Source organism: Podarcis muralis, chromosome 7 (genome assembly GCF_964188315.1).
Source record: "Podarcis muralis chromosome 7, rPodMur119.hap1.1, whole genome shotgun sequence".
Taxonomy (NCBI): domain Eukaryota; kingdom Metazoa; phylum Chordata; class Lepidosauria; order Squamata; family Lacertidae; genus Podarcis; species Podarcis muralis.
Genome location: NC_135661.1, coordinates 26,455,694 through 26,471,592, shown reverse-complemented (window position 1 = coordinate 26,471,592; position 15,899 = coordinate 26,455,694). Strand labels below are relative to the sequence as shown.

Genomic DNA, 15,899 nt, shown 5'->3' with positions numbered 1-15,899 from the left:
GTGTTGGCTTTGGTACATCTGTATTGTAAAGTAATAGGTGAAAACCAATTAAAAAAAGAAAGGGGGGGGGAAATGCTGTAATGACCTCCCTCCCCAACAGCCAGCCCCCAAACTTGAGCACAGCAAAATAAAATGTTAGATATGCTCTCCCTCAACCCTGACCCACATAACTCGTAACTCTTGTTCCAAGGAGACTGGAGCCCTGAACGGGAGCATTTATCTTATGGGAAAGGGATATACTTCAATATTTCATTGCAGGTTGCATTTGCCCTTATTTATTTATTTACTGTATGCACCAAAATATGAAGGGAGCACTTGAGTGAGACCAAAGACCCATCTAGTCCAGCATTTTGCTCCCATAGTGAACAATCAGAGGCCCCAAAGGTAAGCCCACATGAAGGATCTGAGTGCAACGGAGCTTTCCCCCACATGGGATCCCCAAGAACTGGAATTCAGGGCCATACAGTCTCTGACGGTGGAGAGAGAACATAGCCAACATTACAAAGCAGAAGCAGCAGAAGCAGCAGCAGCAAAGCATCCGACCACAGGAGTCTGCTTGAGTGCAAGCGAACAAGGCAAGCAAGTGTGTTAGAACAGTGTTAGGAACATCCAATGACCTGCAGAGGCGCCTTACATTGCAGAGGGAGTGCGTTCGGTGCCGCGGGGAGTTGATGTCGCTCGGCGTGGACGACCGGTCGCCTTCTGCTGCCGACGCATCAGAGATGATGGAAGGCTGTCGGGAATGACACGGGCTCACGCGGACCGCTGAAAGGCAAGCATCGGAGAGGGGCTGGTGAGTCTCCGCTGTACTTGCTGCGGGCGGAAGCTTCCTTGGGGCTCAAGGAAGCTCGAGGCACTGAATTGGCTCTCTGGGAGCACCTGCCTTCCAGGACTGGGGTTTTCTGTGCAGGTGGAACGCTCAAGCAGGCTTGACATTTCAGGACCTTGGATAGCTCCAACTTGGTTGCAGGGACTGTGGGACCTGTGGCTTTCTGAATGTTGGGAGTTTGACTTCCGTCAGCCGCTACCAGCCTGGCTAATGCTCAGGGATGATGGGGTCTGCATTCCAGCAACCTCTGGAAGGGCAGATGTGGGGCATCTGGCCTACCGTTTGACAGGTGTCCCCAGTGGCACAGGCAGCAGGGAATCCAACCTAATAAACTGAACGATGGTGAGAGCACTAGAGGGACCCTTACTAGAAACCACAAGGCCCATTTCCTGACTCCCCCCAATCTTAGTCAAATGATTCCCTGCCCAGTAATGATGGAGTCTGCCAATAAAGGGCCTTGAGGTCTCTCTGCCCTTCCAGTATTTGAAATGCTTGTCTTGATTTGAGTCTAGGGGATGGTCTACACTACGGTTCTCTAGGGTTCTCTGCCATCCCTACCTCGAGATGCCAGGGATTGAACATGGAACCTTCTGCATGCAAAGCAAAATACCCTACTCCTGAGCTGTGCTTTATACAGTGGGTGGACTTTTGCATGGCAATCTTTAAAGGGGGAGCCTATACAGTGGTGCAGTTAAGTAATATTTGACTCTGGACTTAATGGTCACATGCCCCTTCCCTCCCTTGCTTGGATGACAGTATGTCTTTTTTCCACTGCTTTCCAAATGTGATGTCAGGATGCTGTCAGTGGCTCCCGGCTGGGTGCCCAGGAAGGTATAAAGATAAGGAAAAGGTTCTTACAGTCCTTTTTTATTTCAGTCTTTACAGAGAGAGGCTATAGAACATGGGTAGGCAAACTAAGGCCCGGGCCCCGGATCTGGCCCAGTCGCCTTCTAAATTTGGCCCGCAGACAGTCCAGGAATCAGCATGTTTTTACATGAGTAGAATGTGCCCTTTTATTTAAAATACATCTCTGGGTTATTTGTGGGGCCTGCCTGGTGTTTTTACATGAGTAGAATGTGCACTTTTATTTAAAATGTATCTCTGGGTTATTTTTGGGCATAGGAATTCATTCATTTTCTTTTTAAAAAATATAGTCCAGCCCCCCACAAGGTCTGAGGGACAGTGGACCAGCCCCCTGCTGAAAAAGTTTGCTGACCTCTGCTATAGAACCCAGCCTCTTGGATAATGGTATTGTCCTGGGTGAACCTCCACCCCTCCGTCTCTCCCACTTCCTCATTCATCATCATCACCTCCTTGATGGGTGCTGCTAAGTGCCCTCTGCCTTCAAGCTCTTTGCTCTCCTACTATTAGGAGATGGTGGGTCTGGAATGCTTTCTAATGACAGCGTGCCAGTCAGCTGTCACTCCATTTCTCCCTCTTCCTCCTCCTCTCCCATTATTTCCCAGCTTTCCCCCTCATCTGCCTCTGAGCTGTAACCTCCCACAAACCCCTGTTGCAAACCTATACTGTCTCCCTCTTCCTCCTCTCTGGAAGGGTCAGGATGGGGAGGCAGCCTCCACCATTCCACCTCCTCCTCTGCCTAGTCCCTGAAATGTGACTAGCCAACCTTGCTGGGGGCCATCCTCCACATTCTGCTGAGTGGGGCTCTGGTCACCTCTGCCAAAGTTCTTCCCGGATGGCACCACCAGTCCTATGGGCGTGCTGTGTAAAATTCAACCGGATGGGTGCAGGAGGTCACGCCCCTGCTGGACCCAGCTTCAGATCCCTGCTCTGCTGCAAAGCTCATTGGGGGAAGTGGGGTTTAGCCTCTCTCCTTCTCCCTGTCACACCTATGCCTACCTCACAGGGCTGCTGTAATGAGAATGAGAAATGAGAAAGTATGGAAGAGAGCACAGCAGAGGTTATATTTTCTGAGAATCCTCTGGAAAAATAATCTCTCAAAGGACCTGTTGATGGCATTTTACCATTGTACTGTTGAGAGTGTATTAACTTATGGTCTGTGTGTGTGGTTTGGGAGCTGCATGGTCAGGGGAAAAACAATGCTGTCTAAGGTTGTAAAAACTGCGGAGAGAATAATTGGGTGCACTCTTCCCACCTTGGATCAAATCTATGCTTCCAGGTGCCATAAGAAATCTGCAGAGATAGCGCAGGATGATCTCTTTCAGCTTCTGCCTTCTGGAAGAAGGTACAGGATTATAAAGACTAGGACTAGCCGCCTGAGAAACAGTTTCTATCCAAATGTGATTTTGGTTTTAAATGCAGTGTAAGGTAGTCTCTATGTGAGTATATTGTATTCAATTATGGGGTATCAGAGTTTTTAGGGGCTAACCAGGCTGGGATGGTTGGGATAAAAGGCTTGTTGGTTTTTGAATGTCTGATGTAGTTTTTTCCATTTTGTTGTTCTGTATGGGACAATGACAATAAAGATTATCGTTTCGTATCGTATCATATTGTATCATATCGCCTGTGCTACCTTTGAGAAGAGAACCGGGGAGGGGTGGTGTTGGTGGAGTGAGTCGCAGGTAGAGACAGGGGAGCAAACTCACCTTGACGGTCTACCGTGTGCTGGGGGTGGGCATGGTACAGCGTCTGCTGGCTCTGTCGGATGGCAGCCGTCAGCGGGAGGTCGGCTTGCATCACCCATTCCTGATTTCCGTTGAGCACCGTCTCTCCGGGCATGGCTAAAGAATGCCGCTTGGGTACATCCTTGGTCAGCGTTGCTAAGGACTGTTTTGCCTGAGAGAAGCAGCAGGAGACACACAGGGTTGCCGTCAGTGCTTAGCCCCAATTCAGGGGTAAACCCATTGCAGTCCATGGGAAGTGAGCCAGCAGTAAATCACAGGAAGTAAGTTGAGTTAACTCTTTGTTAGCAAAAACAGGATCAGCACAGGAGTGTCAGGCCTAATGAGCACAGCAACTCATATCTGGCATATTTTGTCCCCGCAAAGCAGTTGCTGAGACTGAAGGTCCCCACCTTCTCACAGCTGCCTAAGTCCTCTCCTCTTCAGGGTTTTTCCTAAGCAATCTGAGATGGTGCCTGCATGAAGCTAACTTCTCCACTGCCCTCTTCATCTCTCTCCTGGTTCTGGGAGACCAGCAGGAGGAGGAGACACCAGTGACTCTTCACTAGCCTGATACATCTCTGCTTCCTGCCTCCCTCACCTGAGTCAGCTTCAGCTTCCGTTCCTGGACTTCTCTCTGCTACAAACTCTCCCTGCTCACAAAGCCCTGTTACCTCTTCAGCTTCCGACATCACCTCTTCCCAGTCTTCTCTCGCTGCCCACCACCAATCCCCTGGCTCTGAGCTTCTTCCCTTGGGGGTTCCCCAGCTGGTTCCTCCCACCATTCCTCTGTGTCCAACCAGTCCCTGACGCTAACCTAGGTGTTTCATTCATTTCAGTGGGGCTTCTCAGAGCACAGCTGGGGGTACACTCAGGTGTGGGCAATACTGCGTTAGTTTTTCCGACTGTGATTCTAGTGCTTCTGTTCTGTTTATATGAAACGGTGGCTGTTGGACTGATATAATGGCATGACGTTGTGCTACATTTCATTCACACCAGTGGGTGTGGTGTGACACAACAACAAATGTCATTGGACATTGTTGCTTCTCCCTCACTCTTTCTGTCCGCCTTGCTCCAATTCCTCCATGAAAACGGCAGGAAAAAACTGTATATGCTTGCATCACTTATTCCTGTGATTTTCTGGGTTAAGGGAACTGTAAATGGATTATTTCTGGAATTAAATAACACAGGAATGAATGCTAAGCATGCGCCATGTTCCATTAGTTTTCCGAAAGTGGCTTTTATGCCATGTAAAAGCTCTAATATAATGCATAAATTAACAGGGAAACATCGGGGAAATGGAATAAACCACTGTGTGAATGCAGAGTGGGCTCATTGACACTTACTGTTCCTCTGCTCTTTCCAGGCATGGCCAACACTTTAAAGCTCCATGTCCAAGCAACCTTTCTCTCTCTTTTCTCCAGAGCTTTCTCTGTGAAATCTCATTCTTTAAAGCTCAATCAGAGCAACCAACAGCTCCCGGAAAACTTGAATTGACATATGCTCTAAGTGAGCACTAAAGAGCAGGTTTTCACAGGGAAAGCTCAAGGGCAAACAATGATGATATGCTCAGACATTGAGCTTTTAAGCATAGACCTGGAAAGAGTGGGGTAAAAACTAAGTGTGGATAAGCCCTTAGTTGGAGGTCTCTAACACATAAACCCTTCCCTCCCAATGGACTTCTCTTGTGTCTGGGGTGCCAGTTACTGTTTGCACCAAATATTACTGGGCACCCCCGCCCCAAACCATCAATATTTGTAGGGCGGTGGTGTGTGCTCAAGCACAGAATGGAACTTTAAGGCTTGCACAATTAAAGTGGACTGAAGTGCTCTGTCACCCGTGTACAAGAAAGCCACTTTTAAAAAAGAAATGGTAAGAAAATGCATTGCAAAGTGCAGAGGGAATGTATTACAGGAAAACATTCAAACACTGTGTAAGCCAAGCTTCCTCAACCTCGGCCCTCCAAATGTTTTGAGACTACAATTCCCATCATCCCTGACCACTGGTCCTGCTAGCTAGGGATCATGGGAGTTGTAGTCCCCAAACATCTGGAGGGCCACAGGTTGAGGAAGCCTGGCGTAAGCGAATCGGGACGAGTACAAGATGAATGCTCAGCATTGTATAACTGCCCTGTAAGCAAATCAGAATGGATGCTCAATGAAGACAGGGCAGATGGCCCCTACAGAGTACCCAGAGTGGTCCAGACTGAGCACTCATCCTGATTTGCTGGCACAAAGTTTATGCAGAGGGTAATAATAATTTATAATATTTTTTTATTTATACCCCACCCATCTGGCTGGGTTTCCCCAGATGCTAGGTGGATCTGTGTCATCTCCTGATGAAAACTGCCAACGTGGTGGATGCCGAGTGTGACAAATGGCTAGCGTGTGCTTTCTCGTATGGAGTATGGGAGCTGGGAAGGGTGACAACGTTGTCTGTCTGGGAATAATAAATGGGGAGTTTGGGGGGGAAGCCCTCTGGAGAAACCTTGAAGGCCTGCGGGCGCAGGGACACTCACCATGGCTAGCTCAGCTTCCAGTTCCTTCATTCGGTTGTCTTTCAGGTCCAGCTGCGACCGAAGAGCACTGGCGTGGTCCGTGGCATCTTTGGCTTGCCGGCGTAACTCCCACTTCTCCCGCTCCAGCAGATCTTTCTCTTTCGCAAGAGCTTTGACCGCATCTTCGCTTTCCTGCGGTTGGGGCGAGAGTCAGAATATGGAACCGAAGCAGGGAGGCTGGGTGGCTCTTAAGCTGCTTTCCTACCCTCCTCCTGTCTCTGATCTCCTCCCCATCCTTATCAATCTCTTGGGGTGGGGGTGGGGGAAACAGTGGGCACATTTGACATGTTGAGGAAGGTGCAAAATGGCTGTGGGAGGGGGTGTGGCAAGAGGCAGCCACATCAACAAGAGCAAAAAAAGAGGCAGGGCCACAAAAACGTACAGGCATGGCACCCATCAGTTGCCCCACGGATGAGAAAAAAAAGTACAGTGGTACCTCGGGTTAAGAACTTAATCAGTTCTAGAGGTCCGTTCTTAACCTGAAACTGTTTTTAACCTGAATCACCACTTTAGCTAATGGGGCCTCCTGCTGCCACTGCGCCACTGCTGCGTGATTTCTGTTCTCATCCTGAAGAAAGGTTCTTAACCTGAGGTACTATTTCTGGGTTAGCGGAATCTGTAACCTGAAGGGTCTGTAACCCGAGGTGCCACTGTACATCTATTGTGCTCAGTCACAGAGATAAGCTCTTGTAGCCTCTCCAGACTGGGTGTGAAGGTGAATGTCCAATCCTGCATCTAATGAAATGTGGGCATGTTTTAAGAGGGAGCATTCAATGTAGAAGAGGCTGAGCCAGGAAGAGCAACCAGTCTCTCATAAATTGTGGATTTTTGAGGGGATATTTATTCCATTCTCCTTTTTCTGGTGCCAGAGGAGGTTCTGGTAGACCCCTGCCATAACACCAGCAACTGTGATTAGTAATTACAGTTAGTAATTAGCATTAGTATGAGTATTAGTACTCATACATTGTAAAATGTTTCTCCCACCCCTCCCTTCTCCCTGTGCCCCTTCCCCTTCTCTATTGAATTTATGATGAGCTTTTAATTTAAAAGTTGCTAATAAAAATAAAAGTACGTAATAAAAATAAAAATGTTTAATATTTTACAGATGATTTATTACTTTGAGTTATTTCTTTATACTGTATTTGCACAAAATTGCCATTTTGAACTGCTTTCGTTGGCTGTTTCCCAAGGTACTAAATGAGGGACAAGGGAAGGCAAAGAGGACAGGAAGATAAAGGAGGGGCTGGTGGTGGTTAAGAAAAGGTGAAGAAAGGACTTTTCTTTGTGTGATAGTTTCCCTGTAAAGTGGGCGGGGAAGTGGTGGTTTAAAACAATGGCAGAAGTCTGAGTAAAGCAGGGGTGGTAGGACACTGAGAAGAAAATTGCAGTTTTAAACAATGGCAGAGGTTTGAATAAAACAGGGATGGATATTCCTAAAGTTTTAAGGAAGAGAAATAGCAAAGATAGTTACAACACAAAAATGAGCACTCAATAGCTACCACCAGATCTTTCTCCAACTCCTTTTTTGCTGTACTCAAACCGTGTTTTAAATTGCCACTTCCCCCTCAGTATCTCACCACCTGTTTTACTCAAACTTCTGCTGTTGATTAAAGACATTTTCTCTCCTCAAACCTTGTTTTAAATTGCCACTTTCTCCTCAGTGTCTTTCCATCTCTCAAACTTCTGCCATCGATTGAAACCACCACTTTCCTCCCCTCTCAGTGTTTCTACACCCCTGCTTTGCTCAAACTTCTGCTGTTGTTTAAAACAGCCACTTCTCCCCCTTTCAGTCTCCCTCCTTTCTCACTGTATTCAAACCTCTTGCTCTTCCATTCCTCAGCTGCCTCATATGGAAGACAATGTGGAAACCTCAAATATCCCTGCAGCTGGAGTGTGTGAAGATATCCCCACCGCTCCTTTCTCCCCCCCCTAAATTCTTTGTAAAAAGCAAGCCCCAGCACTGGGCAAAGGATGCACCTGTGGCTGGTTGGTGGGCAGAGGTGGGCTCACTTTGCATGGACATTCTTGATGTGTCTCCCCTCCTGCATTTAGGCCCAGTATGGGGTGAAGGAGATGCCACTGGCAAGCAGTGGTAGCTGCCACCTGAGCATGCGGTATAATCCCGATACTCCTTCTTTCCCTTTCCAACTCACCCCGCCCCCCAAAGTAAGCCCCTGTAAGGGACAAAAGAGGTTCAATGCCTGGAACTTCTGCCTAAAACCCTGGAGAGGTGCTGCCAGGTAGGGTAGACAACGCTGAGAAGATGACAGCCACCTGTGAAAGACAGGTGAACAAGCCAAAGAGCTAAAAATAACACAGAACATCCAGTGACTTCAATTGCACTGGCTGCTTATCTGATTCTGGGCTCAATTCAAAGGACTGGTTATTATCACTCTTTATTGCCCTACTACAGGAGTGGAAAACTTCAGGCCCATCAGCCGAATGCTGGCCTTCAGGCCGTTCTATCTGGCCCTTGGGACTTTCCTCAGACCATCGATGGGCCCATTCTACACAAGCAACCTTTTCCATGGCCAACACTCTTGCCAATGTCAAATCTCCCCCACCACCCAGGCATCCATCCTTACTTTTCTGTGCTGCTCGTAGTTCCTGATGAAGTCCCGTAGCTGCTCTTCCCGGCTTTCCAGGGTGGCGTAGAGCTGCTGCATCTGACTCACCAGGTCGGTCTTCTCCCCCTTCAAACGCTTCCGATCAGCTTTCATGGCTGGAAGAGACAGGTGGGTGGTTTTGAGAACTACCAGGTGGGAGATATGGGAAGAACTCACAGGATCATAGAATTGGAGAGGTGGAAGGGACCCCAAGGGTTATCCAGTTCAACCTCCTGCAATGCAGGAATCACAGCTAAAGAATCTCTGACAGATGGCCATCCAACCTCTGCTTGAAAACCCCCAAGGAAGGAGAGTCCAACACCTTCCACTGCTGAACAGTTCTTACCACCAGAAAGTTGTTGTTGTTGTTGTTGTTGTTGTTGTTGTTTTTGTTTTTGTTGTTTTTGTTGTTGTTGTTGTTGTTCTTCTTCTTCTTCTTCTTCTTCTTCTTCTTCTTCTTCTTCTTCTTCTTCTTCTTCTTTCTTCTTCTCCCCACCCAAATTAGGACATCCTAATGTTTAGTTGCAATCTCCTCAGGTTGCTTTGTCATTGTTGTTTAAGAACAACTGGAAAGCATGTTTGCAATTTGCAATCACGGGTTTTGAAAGGCACCCCAGAGATAAATACATCACTCACACTTACGTTTTGATTGAAGAAGGAGAGGGGTTGTATCCAAGTAAGTTCTACTCGGAGAAAACCCACCAAAATGAATGCACCTAAGTATGTCCTTTCCATTAACTCCAGTAGGCCTACTCTGATACAACCCAATATCCTTGGAATATAAAGCAGCCAGTCGTAACGGCCGCCTCCCCTGCCATCCCACCTACAAGTTTGCCACTGTTCAATCTCGCCGAACGGAAATAAATAGCTCGAAACCGCAAATGCACATGAGCAATTGAGCGACGCACTGCCTCGGACCCCTGATGTGAGTGTACACATCAATGTGACATCCTGTGTGACGTTCCACTCATGCACGTGCAACCTTGTGTGCACGAAAAAGCAGACCTGAGGCAGTCGTACTCGCTGGGGACTCCAAGTTGACTTCTGCACGGTGTCTTACTGTGAAAGCAATGCGTCTTTAAAACACTGAATGAAAAGGAACCTCTGTGCAATAGACCTGTATAATCCCATTAAGATCGCTTTGGAGTGGGGAGTTCTGGGTAGTGTGTTTAAAAAAGAATCAACACACATGAATGAATGGGGGAAGTTGCAGGAATAAAAGATGCAAAGAGTCAGAGGAAGAGCCAGGGAAAGGCGGTAGTATTTGTTTGGCATGCAAAAGGTCCCCAATAGCATCTTTGGGTAGGGCTGAGAGAGACCCCTGAGACTGAAACCCTGGAGAGACGCTGCCAGAGCGTGTCTTCCTGTGGATTGAGCATTCAGCCTGATTTGCTTGCACAAAGCACACACAGCGGTCAGACTATGCCTGGCTCTCAATGAGCATTTCTCCTGATTGTCTACGGGACACTTACACCACAATGAACATTCATCTTGCACTCATTCCCTTGCAGGGTGTTTGCACAACTTCCCGTTAATCCTTCACTTGCTATACTTTTCAGTGCATTCCCGGGTGCATTTCCAAACCTCATAAAGCCCTTTTGTTTTTTGTTTAGAAACAGTAGATTTGTTGTGCTTTGACTCACTTTTCATTGTGCAGATCTAAAGATCCCGTACATGCTAGAATCCCTCTTGCAGATCAGCAAGAGTCAGTGTAGAGTGTAGCGTCAGTGATCTGACTCAGTATAAGGCAACTTCCTATTCAAATCAGCTCTTCAATCAGAAACATGAGGACTAGAATCTTTCTTTATTTTTAACAGAAGGGCTATAGCTCAAGAACAGAGCACCTGCGCTGCCTGCGTAAGGTCCAAGGTTCAATGCCTGACATCTCCAGGTAGGGTTGGGACAGACCCCTGCCCCATCATCCCTGACCACTGGTCCTTCTAGCTAGGGATGATGGGAGTTGTAGTCCAAAACCAGCTGGAGACCCAAGTTTGGGAAACCCTGGTGTAGACAATAGTGAGCTACGTGGACCAGTGGTCTGTCTTGTATCTTATGCAACGGAAAGCTGTTCCGATATGTGTGATGCTGCCACTCTGGAATTAATCCAAGGCAGTCTTCTTATTAAACCAGAATTCAGGAGGAGAGCCATGCAGGGTAGAGCAATGAAGAGAGGAATAAAGGAACAGAGGGAGAGAGAAAAATCCTCTTATCTTTTGCCATAAGTCTGGGAACAGTTTAAGAGGCATTGCTGTCTGGGGCTCCCCACCCCAATTTTCCTTTGCAAGGACTCCTTGCCTCCACTTACTGTTTGAGCTCTGAGTGTTGCAGATGCCTGAAAACAGCAGTCTGTCCTCCTCTTTCCCCCCCTTCCCATAATTATATGCCTTCTAGAGTTCCCTCCACACAGAACAGCTTAAAAGGACGGTTTCGTGATGAGTCAAGCTTGGCCTTTGAACCTGGCCGCTGTCTCAAAGTGCCTGGGCACTGCGTTGGTTTGTCCGAGGGTCACCTGAGATTATGCAGAGCGCAAGGCAAAGGATGTCAAGGACATCGTCCCCCCCTGCCTCCTCTAAAGTAGTGTGAGCCGGGTGTGCACATGCTAAAGTTGGAAGCGAGGGGATAGGGAGCTATTGTTGAGTTAGGAGAAGGGCAGGAAAGAAGAAAAAAAGTGGACCAATTTCAACTGCGATAATTTCCCCCTTGGCACGCTGGAAGTTGGGCCTGCCCAAGGAAATCGATTGGCTGTAGAATGATAGCTTTAGATGGCGTATAAATAGATTGGATAAATGCATGGGGGTGTCTATTTGCTATTTATGTATTGTCTTTCTTCCAGGGAGCTGGGGGCGGTGGTGAAGGAGGTGGTCATAACACCCCAACCCTTGCAGCCCACAGCACCAGAGTGACCCCCAAGCAGGGCTACCCTGCGCCACCTTTTCACCTGCCCGCCCGGCTGATGATGCACTTGGCAGGGCCCCCTATGCAGGCATCCCAGCCCAGTGCGCCTCCCCATGGACATTGTTTACTCTGATGCATGGGAGAGAAGCACCGGGCTGCCCGGTGCTGGGCTTTGAGCCCCCTCAAAAAATCCACACCCACGTCTTAGCCCCTCAGGCACCCCCCAATGATACGCTCCGGCAGCCCTGTTTCTTGGAGCTTAACGTTGTTTGTTCTTACTGTCCCAGAAAGCTCCAGTCAATTCCTTCTGGTGCCAGGCCCCTGCGTCAGTGTGCCACTCATGCCCAGGAAATACTAAAACAAAACAAAGCAACCCCCCTATCTTAAGCCAAGTCTCTTCCCCTAAGCAGCGCCCATTACTGGCAAACCTCGCATTCGAGGGCCATCTCCAAAGCATTCAGCTGCTTTGAATTCAAACCACGGAGCTGCTACCTGACATTATATTATTTATGAGCACTAAGGAGGAGGGAGAATGTCTCCCCAAGCTGCTTTGGAAGACATTTGTCCCAAGCAATTTATGGGTTGGGTACAGGAACGCAGGAAGCTGACTTAAGCCAAGTCAGGTCGCTGGTCCCATTTAGCTGTTTGGTCCACGCTGATTGCCCCAGATACAATCCCCGGCATCTTCAGGTAGGACTGGGAGGAAGCCCAGCTCTAAACTTTGGAAACTTGCTTTCAGCCAGTGTAGACAGTACTGAGCTAGATGGACCAGCTGTCAGATTCAGTATACAGCAGCTCCCTATGTTCCTAGTGGTAGGGAGGTGGGCAGGTGAGCAAAGTGTTCCACAGCTGAGGACCTAAGGTGGATGTAGCATAGGTTCCTCTTGTCTCAGGTGACTAGCAACAGAGGATGCCATCCTTAGAAGGAGGAGGAGGCGGCAGCAATGCCAGTAGGACGGAGCAAGACTTTATGACACTCCTACCCCTGGTTTTCCAGCATTTCACTATATGCTGCATATAGTAAGATAGCCAGCAGTAAACCTAGGCATCTGGGGAAAGGGCTGTGTGGCTCAGTGGGACTGCTTGATTGTGTGTGTGTGTGTGTGTGTGTGTGTGTGTGTGAAGTAATCAAAGCAGTTTTTAAAAATGACAAAACAAAACCAGTTTTTAAAAGGGTAAAAACAGCTATTTAAACAAAAAAAAATATTAAAACAGACGGTAAGCTAAAAGCAAATCAAAACACATCTCAGCAGTCTACATGTCTGGGTGAGGGTGCCTAAACAAAATGTTTTTAGAAGGTGCTGAAAAGAGTACAGTTGTACCTTGGTTTTCAAACAGCCTAGTTCTCAAACGTTTTGGGTCCCGAATGATCGAAACCTGGAAGTGACTGTTCTGGTTTCTGAACATTCTTTTGGAAGCCGAATGTCTGACGGGGCTTCTGATTGGCTGCAGGACCTTCCTGCAGCCAATCAGAAGCCACGCTTTGGAAGTCGAATGCTTTGCGAGTCAAACAGACTTCTGGAACAGATTCTGTTTGAGTTCCCAAGTATGACTGTACAGGGATCTTCTTGGAGCTTCTCTGATCTTCTGTTTCCCTCACTTCCCGCCTTTTCCACTTTCCTTCTCCTGCGGCGTTCCTTGTCCAGAACTCTCTGGCTCTGCAACCAAAACACCCAAATCCCATAAACCAAGCAAACAGTTCAGATCTAGTCACTTCATGTATGTTTATCTCACTGGTTCATTCCCCTCGCATTGCCTCGGCTTTCTGCCCGCATCTCTTTTCTTTGAAAGCAGGAATGTGGACCCGCCAGCGACGTTTGCTTGCAAAAACAGTTGAGAAAATATCATCCGGTATCCATGGCAACCGGCAATCTGGCCTAACTTTCCCAGGCATCCGTTATCTTTCTCCTTACATATTTTGATGGTATGCCAGTGCATGACCACAGGGACACACACACAAACGCGCCGAGCTGCCTTCGTCATTTATACGCAGCCAGAGATGCTTCTGTCCGAAGCAATTCCCTGCTGCTGTGATCTGGCTCAAGTCCTCAGCCAGCCATGTTTTGTTAACTGGGTGGAATCAGCTTGTCTTCCACACTCAGTGCCATTTAATTAGGTCCCATGTCAATTTCCATAAAGAAAAAAAAAATCTCCCACATAGAGAGACGCTCCACGTTTCAAGTGGGCTGACGTTTCTTTGCAGAGGTGCAGAATTTATTTTGCGGGTCCTCTGTCAATGAAGGAAACAGACCCGGGCAAAACTGACTTAACCCTGGTTGTGGACCCCCTACCGCCTAGCACCCCGTGAAGACAGCCGAAGTGAGCAAGCTTTCAAGAGTAGCTTTAACTGGAGAGAAGCCAATTAGTGCCGGCTGGCTGTTAGGCTGATGCTCTTTTGTTGACGTGGCCCGGGGGCTCGGTTTGATTGCAGAGCTGGGGAAGGTGTAGGGACGGGATCAAGGAGTGGCGGCAGAGGCTCTCTGCAAGGAAAGGCTAAGTGCCTGGATCTTTGTAGTTTAGAAAAAGAAGAGTTGACTTAGAGGTTTCGATAGCAATAAGAATGGAGAGAGGGCTCCTCCAGCTGACCTTTTTATTGAGCATTCCTTCTGATTTGCTTGCACAAAGCTTACGCAGAGGTTGGATTATAATACAGTCTTCATCCAGCATGCTTTCTGATCTGTTTGCAGGGAACTTAAGCATCACTCCTGGCTTGCTTTCAGGACATTTACACATCTTAACATTAATTATCCGGGCATTCCACACTTTTCAACACATTTCCCCATCAATTTCCTAAATGCAAAAAGTCTGTTTCTCTCTCTCTTTTTTTTTGAGCGGATCTGCTGCACTGGGGCGAAAGAGCGCTTTAATCCGCTTTCAATTGTGCAAACCTAAATTCCTCTGTCTGCCTTTGAATCGGTTCCACGCAATACCAGACCCTCCAAGTGTCCCTATTTTCCAGGGACATTCCTGGATTTACAGAAGTCATCCAGGTTCCTGGATTTGATCCTGGAATGTCCCGCTTTTCCTTACGACATCCCTGTTTTCATCGGAGTTATGTGACCTCTGAGCCAAGGAGATAAGTACCGTATTTTTCGCCCTATAGGACACACTTTTTCCCTTCCAAAAATGAAGGGGAAATGTGTGTGCATCCTATGGGGCGAATGCAGGATTTCGCTGAAGCCTGGAGAGCGAGAGGGGTTGGTGTGCACCGACCCCTCTCACTCTCCAGGCTTCAGGAAGCTATCTGCAAGTCTTGGGAGCCCGCGGGAGTTCCCGCCGGGCTCCCACGGGTTGCGGAGAGTTGCCTGCACCCCGAAGCCCAGGCGTGCTGAGCAGTCGCGCCCGGGCTTCGGGTAGCTCTGCGCAAGCCGCGGGAGCCCTCCCATGGCTTGTGGGGAGCTGCCTGTTCTGGGGGCTGGGGTTGGGGGAAGCTCGGGATTCCCCTGCCCCAGCCCCGCGCCTGGGGGGAAATAATTTTTTTTCTTTATCCCCCCCCCCCAAAAAAAAACTAGGTGCGCCCTATGGGGCGAAAAATACGGTAACTATACAACCTTTAGAAGACATCTGAAGGCAGCCCAAAGTAGGGAAGTTTTTTAATGCTTAATGTTTATTATTATTATTATTAGTCAGAAGCTGCCCTGAGTGGCTGGGGCAACCCAGTCAGATGAGTGGTGTAGAATAATAATGATAGTATAGAACACCCCTATTTACATTGGATAAATGTTGGAGGGTATGCAATACTGATGCTGGTCTTGTTGAGAAGACATCCTGCAATGGTTGCTGAAGACATCTAACCTCTGTGATTACAGACACAATGCTTCAAGGGGTCTGAAAATGCATCGCCTTAGTTCTGTACCAGGGGTTGGGAGCCTTTTTCATCCCAGGGGACAACCATTTGTCCCAAGGGACAACCTTTCAGAGGCGAAATGCCTGGGCAGAGCCATAAATGTGAAATTTACTTTTCTACAAACATGTATCCCTCTCTGTCCTCCACCAGGGCAAGCAAGGTGCATTATCAGAGCCCAAGGACACATTCCAGCCAGGCAGAAAATACTCAAGGAGGGTGCAAGTCAGGCAAAAGATGTGGCTCTGGACAGTGCGGGAGAGTCCTGAGAGACAGCTCAAAAGTCCATGAGGACCACATTTGCCCTCCTGGATCTGAGGCAACACACCTGCTTTTTTTGTCCCAAGGAGAGCTCCGTGAAACCATTTCTGCAAGGTTTTGGGATGGTTCCATTTGGACAGGGAAAAAGTGGCTGTGGAAGGCACCCACTGGCTAGAACCTGTGACATCACTAACCCCAAACCCCAGAGCAGTCTTGGAAGTGCTCTGTGGAGTAACATATGAATACCTGAATGTATACATATTGGTTTGGACTAGTAAAACTGAACAGGAAAAGGAGCAGGAGCCATTTCTGAATGGGTATTTAA

The 15,899-nt window shown here is 48.1% G+C and overlaps 1 protein-coding gene across 3 annotated transcripts in view; it reads right to left on the bottom strand.

The window, feature by feature from the left end:
• KAZN (kazrin, periplakin interacting protein) overlaps nt 1-15,899 on the bottom strand; it is a 217,010-nt gene that overhangs the window by 14,089 nt on the left and 187,022 nt on the right. For 2 of the 3 annotated variants that reach the window (XM_028740582.2, XM_028740581.2), the window contains exons 3-6: nt 8,554-8,690; nt 5,930-6,100; nt 3,397-3,586; nt 635-765 (exon numbers count right to left, since the gene is read on the bottom strand). In XM_028740582.2, the coding sequence (XP_028596415.2) occupies nt 635-765; nt 3,397-3,586; nt 5,930-6,100; nt 8,554-8,690 (629 nt within the window). Of the gene's footprint in view, nt 1-617; nt 766-3,396; nt 3,587-5,929; nt 6,101-8,553; nt 8,691-15,899 lie in introns of all 3 variants that reach the window. The other variant, XM_077931416.1, reaches the window with a different exon arrangement.